The following is an 11,471-nucleotide window of genomic DNA, read 5'->3' on the forward strand; positions in this document are numbered from 1 at the left end:
AGGACCCTCTAGTTGGATATAATAAAAAACTATTACTATTATGTAACAAAGCAAAGGAACAAGGGATTTTGAATGAAACAGAGTACAATTTCATTTTGGGCACCCAGAAAAGATTGCCTATATTTTATTGTATCCCCAAGATACATAAGGATTCGGTCAACCCTCCTGGAAGACCAATTGTCTCTGGCATAGGATCACTAACATCGAACTTGTCTCAATATTTAGACAGGTTCCTCCAGCCCTATGTCAGAGACACCCCTTCGTATCTTGGGGATATGTCAACAGTTGTTGCTCTTTTGGAAAATATGTATCAATCACAGTCAGGGTATACAAGCAATATCCAAAATCTTATCGCAGAAAGATAATCTAGCTACAGAACAATTGCAATTCATACTGGATGGGATCAGTTTTGTGCTGAGTCACAATTACTTCCAGTTTGAGTCCAGATATTATTTACAAACTACTGGCACCGCCATGGGTACCAGGTTCGCCCCGAGTTATGCCAATTTATTTATGGCAGCATGGGAACAGGATACCATCACTCCCAGACTCGGGGCGGACCTGGTCCTATGGCGGCGCTATATCGATGACATTTTATTAGTGTGGAGAGGTCCACACGCTACATTATTACAGTTCATACAAGAGATCAGTGATAATGAGCTCAATCTGAAGTTTACAGCAAATATCAATCCTCAAACAGTTGAATTTTTGGACCTACATATACACAAAAAACAGGAAACTTTTGTTTGTAGTACGTACCAAAAAGATGTAGCCAAAAATAGTTTTATTTTAAGTACAAGCTGCCACCTCCCTAGGTGGCTTCTGAATGTCCCTTTTTCTCAGTTCAGACGCCTAAAACGCAATTGTACTGAACAAGATCAGTTTGAGGTAGAGGCAGAACAAATGAAAATGCAATTCCTGGCTAAAGAGTACTCCAATGGACTATTGGAGGATGCAATAGGAAAAGTGAGACAATTGGATAGAACTTCCTTTTTTAAATCCAAGGAAACATCCAATACCACCCAAGAAGATGATATAATGGCCAAAATTATTCTACCATTCAATAAAGACTATCGGATGGTGAATAACATTATATATAAACATTGGCATCTATTAAAAGGTGATAAAACTTTGGGTCCCACACTTCCAGCTAATCCCCCAATAGTCTATACCCGCGCTCCTAATTTAGGACTCCAGGTAGCTCCGACAATACGAAAGAAGATCATGGAACCAATGATAACTCCATGGTCCAACCTGAAAGGTTTTTTCAGATGTGGCTGCTGTCAAAATTGCAGACAGACACATTTTGATAGAAATACAAAAATTATAACATCAACGTCCAATAATTTCAAGTGGGAAATTAAAGAAATTCTGTCATGTAATAGTAAAGCAGTCATCTATGTCATCCAATGCCCATGCCCAAAACAATATATAGGGCGTACAAAAAGAGTATTTAAAACTAGGATCGCAGAACATATCAACAATATTAAAAAACAGTCAGAAACACATCCCCTGTCAAAACATTTTAAATTACACCACACAGGAGATCCCAGCAAGATGAGTTTTTGTGCCATCCAATCAGTCAAACAAGACTGGAGAGGGGGTGATTTTTTAGCAAAAATGTCCAGACAAGAATCCAAGAAGATTTTTGAATTTGGATCTCTAATGCCCCTAGGATTGAACTCGGAGATTGAAATCTTCGGCTTCTTATAGGAGAGGTGGGCAGGTCCACATGGATAGCCAGTGTTGGGCTATTCAGCGACACGCTGGCTTTCCCTGCGGCCCTCCCCCCCTCTCCCCATTCCGCTGATGTTCACAGATCCACGCCATCAGTACATACAGATTCATGAACTTGAGATCCATTTATAATATGTATAACATCATTTTTATAGATTTTGTCATTTTTATAGATTTTGTATTTTATATGTATTTTTATATATATCTTCGTATTATATATTGTTTATATTCATGATTTATTAAACTATTATATATTTATATAAGCACTTTTGGTCTAAAGAGGGATTCAGGAGAATGCAGTCTGCAAATGACCGGCAGCTGCATAATCAGGAATCCAGACCATATTTTCTAATTGACCCAATAGGGGATATAAAGACGTGTCTAGTTTGTCCACATCCAGCATTACACATTTGCCTACTGAGGAAGGAACTACGGTTCCGAAACGCGTCTAGTGCGAACTAGTGTGAACCTGACCCAGCTAGTGGTGCGTTATTTTTGTTTCTGCTTTCATCTTTTTTTTAAAAGATTTTTGCCTTGACCATCTCATCTGGATGCAGTTTGAAAAGGGTGAGCACGATATCAGCCATAATCTCAAGCGGTGCAAGCGGTATAATACCATTATAGTGGACTGACTTATTGGTGTGCTAATATTGACGTCTTTGCCGAATACACCGGCGCGGCTCTGCTACATCAACTTCCGCTACTTCGATCGGCGCAGGTGGATACCATCACCGACCAGCAAACCACTCTCTGGTCGGATCACGTGAGACGCCGCGAAGAACGAGCAGAGTGACTACCTCGTGGCAGGAGGTAGGAAACTAACCGCAATATTAAGCAACATAGTTGCTGAGACTATCTATCAGCGACCGCTAACGGAATAGTGGCTGAACAATTTATGTTTAGATCAAGGCAAATCAACAGATAAACTATCTGAACACTAGAGATATTCTATCTCAATACGTAGCAGACGGACACCACATAGCAAAACCAGAGGTCATATTTGGAGTACTCCTGTCATTTAGGTATATGCGAGAGCTCCGCATTTAAAGTACCTATTTATATATGCTGTTATGTTGACAATTAACTAGGATATGTGTAACATTGTATTGGGTCAATAAAGTAATTTTAATAAATGCAAAAATACTGTGAGCCAGTCTGATTGTTTTTTACGCATATATTATATAGATTCATTACACATGGAGTGATCTATTTCAAGAGTTTACTTCTTTTACTGTTGATGATTATAGTTTACAGCTAATAAAAACCTAAGACTCAATATATCAGAAAATTAGAATATTATAATAAAATGATTTTAAGACAGAAATGCTGTCCTACTGAAAGTATGTGCAGTATCTGCACTTAATACTTGGCTGGGGCTCCTTTTGCATTAATTACTTCATCAGTGCAGCGTGGCATGGAGGCGATTAGCCTGTGGCACTGCTGAGGTGTTATGGAAGCCCGGGTTGCTTTGATAGCAGCCTTCAGCTCATCTACATTGCTGGTTCTAGTGTCTCTTATCTTCTTCTTGACAATATCCCATAGATTCTTTATGGGGTTTAGGTCAAGAGAGTTTCCTGGCCAATGAGGCACAGTGATACCATTTGCTTACTTTGGACTTGATATAAGACAGTGGACCAACACCAGCAGATGACATGGCTTCCCATACCATCACTGACTGTTAAAACTTCACACTGGACCTCAAGAAACTTGGACTGTGTGCCTCTCCACTCTTCCACCAGACTCTGGGACCTTGATTTCCAAATAAAAAACTAAATTTACTTTCAACTGAAAACAGGACTTTGGACCACTGAGCAACAGTACAGTTCTTTTTCTCTATAGCCCAGGTAAAATGCTTCTGATGTTGCCTCTGGGTCATAAGTGGCTTGACACAAGGAAAGCAACAGTTGTAGCCCATGTCCTGGATACGTCTGTGTGTGGTTGCTCTTTAAGCACAGTCCACTTCTTGTGAGTTTCCCCCAAATTTTTGAGCGACTTTTTCTTGACAATCCTTTCAAGACTGCGGTTATCCATGTTGCTTGTGCACCTTTTTCTACCACACTTTTTCATTCCACTCAACTTTCCATGAATATGCTTAGATACAGCACTGTGTGAACAGCCAGCTTCTTGTGAATGGTGTCAATGACTTCTTCTGGGCAACTGTCAAGTCAGCAGTCTTCCCCATGATTGTGTAGCCTAATGAACCAGACTAATGGACCATTTAAAGGCTTAGGAAACATGCATAGGTGTTTTGTGTTGATCAGCTTATTAGAGTGTGACGCCATGAGTGTACAATATTGAACTTTTTACAATACTCTAATTTTTTGAGATACTAACTTTTGGGTTTTCATTAGCTGTAAGCCATAATCATGAACATTAAAATAAATAAATGCTTAAAATACGAAGCAGTGAAGGAGCCTTAACATACAGTACATTTACTGTTCCCATACACACATCTGCTATACTGACAGTATGTAGGTTTTACATTAAAGCATTGTCACATCTTTTACAATGCTCCCAATATAATGTGTATGATGTGAGATGTTAAAAAGAGCATTTCTATGTGTGTGGTCCATTTCTATGTGTGTGTGTGGTCCATTATTTCAGTAATTACACCTTTAGTAAACTTTTGATACATCATAAGGACATATCAAAAGCTTAGTTCAGGTGGAGTCTGTGCGCTGAGGCCCCTACTGATCTATAGAACGAGGGGAGAGAAGCGCTCACTTAGCACTCACTCTCTCCTCATTGCATGAAACAGGAACAAGACAGGCCCATAGATTTTCTATTGAGTCTGTATTATTTCCTGTCCTGCAGCGAGGAGAGAGAAAACTTTAAGCGAGCGTTTCTCTCCCCTCATTCTAGAGATCACTGGTGGTATCAGCACCCCAGACCCCCAATGATTTAAACTTTTAATATAACATGTGACATATCAAAAGTTTACTGAAAGTACAGTGTCACTAAAGATCACCAACATCTTTATCTTCATTTACTTTTTCTACAGACAGAACCTATAACATCACTGGGAAAGGAGCTTCTACTGTACCCTTGTGGCCAGCTGAAGAACAGTTGTGATTACAGTGACCTCATTGAGTGAAGAGCTGGACTTTTACGCTAATGATTCACTGCCTAGAACAAATTAATTCATTTATGCACCTTGTCATCTCTACAGCTTTGTACAGAAACAGGTCACGAAATTATGGTGCTTGTAAAAGGAATCCGAAGCTCATCTGGGAAATATGTGAAAAATCAATTTGTAGTGAGGTTGAAAAATATGTACATAAAATTTGAAGACTTTATTACAACAGGTCCTTGAGGCTTGGTAAAATTAACACTAAAAGTTACAGAGTCGTATATTGTGTACGTTAGCCACTGTGCTTTTTTTAAATATGAACTAGAGATGAGCGAATTTCATATTTTGAAATTGGTTCATGCTTCGTCTAGTGGTAAAAGCAGAATTGCGTTATGGATTTCGTTACCACGGACCATAACGCAATTCTATGACAGAATGCATAACGGAATGCCTTTAGAAGCATTCCGTAATTCATTCCGTCATAGTAGAAGTCTATGGCCTGCAAAACGCATCCGTCCCATTTCCGTTATGCAGGGGAGTCCTCTCCTGCTTAACGGAAACGGACGGATCCGTTATGCAGGCCATAGACTTCTATTATGACGGAATGCCTCTAAAGGCATTCCGTTATGCATTCCTTCATAGAATTGCGTTATGGTCCATGGTAACGGAATCCATAACGCAATTCTGCTTTTACCACCAAACTAAACGTGAACAAATTTCATAACATGAAATTTGCTCATCTCTAATCTAAACCATAATGAGTTTTTGAACATTTTATTAAATATCACCAGTATGTCGACTTTGTTTTTATGTTTAAAGAAGTATAAATCTTATCTACTGTATAATGAACTGTTTTGAACAATTTACAAGTCTTTTTTCTGTAATTTGGTTGTCATTTCATAAGAACCCTCATTGTGTACTTCCAGGGGATGCAAATGTATGATAGGCATGATGGACATACAAGCAGATGGACTATTACAGTATGTGCATCAGAGCAGTATTTTAAAGCCATGCACCTATGTGTCTTTCACATGAATAGGACAGATTTTTTTTATATGCCATTGGACTATACAGTGAAAATTTCCATTAAATGTCTGCAGACGTCTTTTCATTATACAATACTGCAGAATATTTCTGAAACGGTAATACACCTTCAAGCATCAGTATTACCATAGCCTGCCCAGAACATTTCCTGACATTCTTGCATAATACTGTCATATCATGAACATACAATACACTGTAATAGTCAAAAGTAGAGATGAGCGAAGTTCTCAAAAATTCAATTTGGTTGCTTTGTCGAATTTCATAAAGAAATTCGCTTTGTGACCAATTACTTTGTCACAAAGTGCTTTACTTTGTGAGTAGCGGGCGCAATGACGGGAAACGGCAATTGTGCCGCCCCAGTCATTTAACCCTTCAGATTCCACGTTCATCGCTGATCACAGCATCTGAGGTGACCATTGAGCGCTGTGAGGCATTAATCTGTTAAAAAAAATTGAAATACTCACCTTATCCATTAGATTACAAAGAGTATGTCGCGGCCATCTTGATTACTGGCCGTTGTGGTGACATCATGTCACCATTCACGAGATTTCGTGTGGAATCTTCAATCAAGATGTCCACGTCAGACTCTTCACGAGCAATTGAATGAGGGGAGTATGAATTTTTCTTATTACCACCATTTTAGGTGGTAATTTGGCTTTGAGGCAAATAGAATTTTCCCTGAAATTCGTGTCGAAGTCCACTTCTTGAACTTTGATATACTCAATGCAAGTCAAAAGCTTGGACACACCTTCTCAATCCATGTTTTTTCTTGTTTTTTATTTTTTTATTTTGTACATTGGAGATTCACAGTGCAGATATAAACAATGAAGGAACATATATGGATAGATTCTTCAAAGTAGCCCCCTTTTTTTTAAAGAATTTTAAATATAAAACATCTTCTGGTTTGTTTTACACTTTTTTGTTTACTGATTCTATGTGTGTTCCTACATCATATTTATGTCTTCAATATGAATCTATAATATATAAAATAAAATAAAAACCTGGAAAGAAAAGGTGTGTCCAAACTTGACTACTGGTACTGTAAATTGCCCACATCATAGTGTAACATACTTTGAAAACTGTACATCAATATCAAGAAGAAAACTTTGTTTCCCTGTGGACCATCATTATTTAATAAAGGTTTTTAAGGTCTTGCACAATGTAAGACAGAAGTACTGTATAGTAAGGTTAAAAAATTTGACAACCAAATCCAGTTCAACCCGTTATCATGCAAGGAAACAAACTCAAATTCCATCCTGCCTTAAAGTATTTTTCATTCAAATTTATTTTTATTATTTTTCAAAAAATACTATTGGAGTTAGTGGCACATGGCAAAGTAGACTGACTGCACTACATAGAGATGGGCAACATATAGCATCTCAGCCAACCTACAGTATGTGCATATAAGAAACTGGGTAAATTATTTAACAAACTACCTAGTTTATTAATATAAATGTATCAAGTGGCTGTGATGACTTATTGGGACCCTCATAATCAACCATCTGTGAGCAGATATTTGCATATAGCTTTAGAGCGGGCTCCCAGAATGAATTTTACTGGTCGGCCCTAGGCACCCCAGTCCATTGGGTGGTGAGATTATGAAACGACAACACAGTCCAGAAGTACATACAGAGAAAGCTGTTAAAGCCAATCATGCATAAAGTGGTAGGTACATGTTCCAAAGAAGGAAGGAAGCTACAACAGAGGAGAAGAAACTCACACTATTCTGACATATCCTCACCTATACCCTCTTAATTAAAGGGGTTGGCCCATTTTGGACATAGGGTCATCTAGGATATGCCCCCAATGGCTGATAGGTGCAGGTCCCACCTCTGGGACCCGCACCTATCCTTAGAATGGAGCCTGCAAAGTGCAGGAGAGCGCAGCCCGCACCCCTGCAGATCTGATTCTGATGATGACAGCTATCTTTGTATACAAACTTACATGCACAATGCAATCAATCACAAATGAGACGGCCCCTGTGTACAGCTGAAGTCAGAAAAAGCTGAGATTTAAATGTATAAATTTGCATGTTTTATTGAATATTTTCTTACAGAACTATATATCAATCTGCTCAGTTCCTCATGCTCTATAACAAGGATCAGCAACCTCCGGCACTCCGGCTGTTGTGAAACTACAATTCCCAGCATGATCCATTCATTTCTATGTGAGTTCTTAGAAGAGCAGAGCAAGTATGCATGCTGAGAGTTGTAGTTTTACAACAGCTGAAGTGCCGGAGGTTGCCTACCCCTGCTCTATAACATGTTGCCTGCAGATTGCTCTGCACTTTTTTTGGTAACAGGTTCTCTTTAAAGGGAACCGGTCACTATGAAATGGAGTGCACTCTGTAGGCAGCATGTTATAGAACAGGGGATGCTGATTGCAGATTGATATATAGTTTTATGCAAAAAAGATTCAGCTAAACTTGTAATTTATTTATTTGAATCTCTGCCTTTCTGAGCCAAGTGGGTGGTACTATCAGGGATTGAGAAATACCTCTATAAACACACATACAAGGAACGTTGTAAGTCACTGATAAGACCGCCCACACAGCTAGAGAGCTCAGAAAACCAGAGATTGTAATGAATAAACTGCAGTTTTTTACTGAATAATGTCCATGAAATTATATATATATATATATATATATATATATAACAATCTGCTCAGCTTCTCCTGCTCTAATATGCAGCTGGTAGATTGCACTACATTTTCCTGGTAACAGGTTTCCTTTCAAATTACCTCCAAAATCTATATGCTTTTGATCTCCTTAACCTTCAACAGAGTCCCTGTGGCCTTGGAGAGGGAGTTCTCTGTTGAAATCTCTCCACAGATGAAATTTCACAGATTTATAATTACTGTGTGGCCCTTCAAGATGCATAAGTGTTGGAGATGTAATAGGCTGATAGACCAATATATGATGGGAAAGAGATCTAATAAAACCATTTTGGATAAGAGAAGGAAATATTATTAACAGCTTACGCACCTGCAACATTCATGTATGGAGCAGCGGGAAGTGAGTTCCCACATTCCACCATACATGTACGGTGCATTGATCAGGCACAGGAGCTGTGCTCACTCGATCAGTACATGGGTCTGGCTGTTTTTTACAGTGAAACCCCTGCTGTAATGGCCGACATCAGTGAAAACTCCAACACCGGAAGATTTATCCCTTAGTTGCTGCAGTCTATCTTGCACCTAATCCAGTATACTTGGTTTAGACGCTTACCGCTGACTTTACGCTCTACAGATGCTAAAAGGTCCTTCAACCTTTTACTAATACATAATATAAAATCAAATACATAGACCGCATTCACATAAAAATACCTATAAGACAAAGTTCATTTTATATACACAGTCCTTTTAAATGCGGAGCTCACGCATGTAAAAAAATAAAAAATATATAAAAATACAAAATAGCAGCTTTCTTATAATTTCTTTGTTCTGGGCGTGTGGTTAATAGTATCAATTGATGTTATATTCTGTTAGCTATGTTATTCAGTGTTCTTAATCGATAGTAAGCTTATGACACACTCTATAGAAAAAATGTAAAAAAGTAATGCAGTTTTGCATTATTTTTTCTATACCACTGAGGAAGGAACTGTAAAGTTCTGAAACGCGTCTGGTTGGCAGCTACAGAACGGGCGGTGTGGACAGAGACACATTGGTATCATGGCAAAGAAAGACTTTGGCCAGCTCTCGGCATCCCAGCGGATCGAGCACGCATGTGCTGGGAGACGCACAGCAAGGAACGGAATAATTGAAATAACATCACAGGAGACAAGCCGTAGAGAAAGAGGGAGAGGGCAGACCGTTCGCGACCGTGAGTATTATGGGACATTGAATGTTGGTGAAATCAGTTGCGGACTGACCGAATGTCTGACTAACAAAATACATGTGCACCTAACGCAACTGATTTCACCAACATTCAATGTCCCATAATACTCACGTGAGCTCCGCATTTAAAGGGACCGTCTATATAAAATGAACTTTGTCTTATAGGTATTTTTATGTGAATGCGAAGTCTATGCATTTGATTTTATATTATGTATCAGTGAAAGTAAATGCAAATTACTGTGAGCCAGCCATTTTCATTAATATTTGGGTCTGTATTTACACTGAAGGATGGGCAGTGGGCTAGGCTCCAGAGTAATAGGTGAGCATCCCCTAGATTGTAAAATTGCTTTTACTTATACTTTGCAATTACAATGGAAACCCTGATCCAACACATGCAACAACATCCTTATATCCATAGTGTCAGTATTTAAGGACACACACATTATACAGCTGATTTTGGAGATGATCTAATCCCAATATTTGACTATTTTAAAATATCAAAGAGGTTCTCCGGGCTTTTAATATTGATCCAAGAGGTTCTCAGTGCTAAATAGAAAGAGAGAATGGAGACGGCACGAGCACACTGCGCACGCCGTCACCTCAAACAGCTGATCGGCAGCGGTGCCGGGTGTCGGACTCCCGCCGATCTGATATTGATGACCTATCCTGAGGATAGGTCATCAATAGAAAAAGCCCAGACAATCCCTTTAGCTTCCCCTGCTCTAGGGACATGGCTTGTAATGCTAGAGAAAGGACCAATTTTGAGTGGTACACATGATCAATTAAATATCATAGCAGAGAGAAATCTGGGCACTCTCAAGATAATCAGACCATAAAGAATTTATTACTACAGAAATAGATAAAATCCAAATTAATAAAATACAAATTCATGCAAACTCCGCTACCCATACACGTCCTAATCGATGCTCCTAAAAGACAGGAATATAAATGCCAACAAGAAAAATCCTAAAATACCCTAAAATATGGGGATAGATATAAAATCAAAAACAAGTAGCCACAAGTAACAAAAGTAACAAAATATTGCTACAAATACAACAATACTGTCAATGAGGTAGATGGGTTACACTTGATATATAGTCCCAGACGTAATTGATACTTTCAAAATATCCTGGGAAAAATCAATAAGTGTTCCTGGTGTGGTGTCACAAACTGTATCCTGTAAGTCAAATGCAAATAGTGTGTACATACACACAGAGAGCTAGCGGCGTCCCGCTATATGCTATCACCAGCGGCATCCCACTGGGGAAAACTTTCTCATGCTCCTTGTGACAGCCTGCCGGAAGAATCAGGACGGTCTTACCATGTAAGTAAATGTCCCAAAGGTGCTCGGCTCGGTGGTCCTGTGTTTTTCAGGCCAATACTCACGAGCGTCTCTCGTCTCCGTTCTCCCACAATGGTGTTTTTTTTGCCACGTGCAGCTAGACTCCGGGTCATATGGTTAGTCTTACGCTGTATGATTCAACTTCCCATTCGTGCGGCAGACGGTATTACAATCTACAGCAGGCTGGTCACACTACCAAGGTGGTGCAGTATCTAATATTTAGATACTGATTTCTACAATAGTCAATATCACGGTTAATAACAAACTACATATTTATATATAAATGTGTGCAGTGCCATCTTGTGGATAGCAAATCTACATCACATATTTTCTGAGCAGCAAGTCACAGTGCTACTTTGAAAAAGGCACAAAGCGGGCTTTGTACTAGGTGGGGACACTAAGAGGGCATAACTACTGTGAATGGGGCTACTGGGGGCATAACTA

The 11,471-nt window shown here is 39.1% G+C and overlaps 1 protein-coding gene across 3 annotated transcripts in view; it reads left to right on the forward strand.

Moving 5' to 3' along the window:
- The window catches only part of SH2D4A (SH2 domain containing 4A), a 141,984-nt gene extending 136,830 nt beyond the window's left edge, over nucleotides 1–5,154 (forward strand). For all 3 annotated transcript variants that reach the window (XM_040417901.1, XM_040417902.1, XM_040417900.1), the window contains one exon: nucleotides 4,739–5,154. In XM_040417901.1, the coding sequence (XP_040273835.1) occupies nucleotides 4,739–4,831 (93 nt within the window). In that variant the 3' untranslated portion in view covers nucleotides 4,832–5,154. The remainder of the gene's footprint in view (nucleotides 1–4,738) is intronic.
- Nucleotides 5,155–11,471: the final 6,317 nt, after the last annotated feature.

The sequence above is a fragment of the Bufo bufo genome, chromosome 2 (assembly GCF_905171765.1).
Source record: "Bufo bufo chromosome 2, aBufBuf1.1, whole genome shotgun sequence".
Taxonomy (NCBI): domain Eukaryota; kingdom Metazoa; phylum Chordata; class Amphibia; order Anura; family Bufonidae; genus Bufo; species Bufo bufo.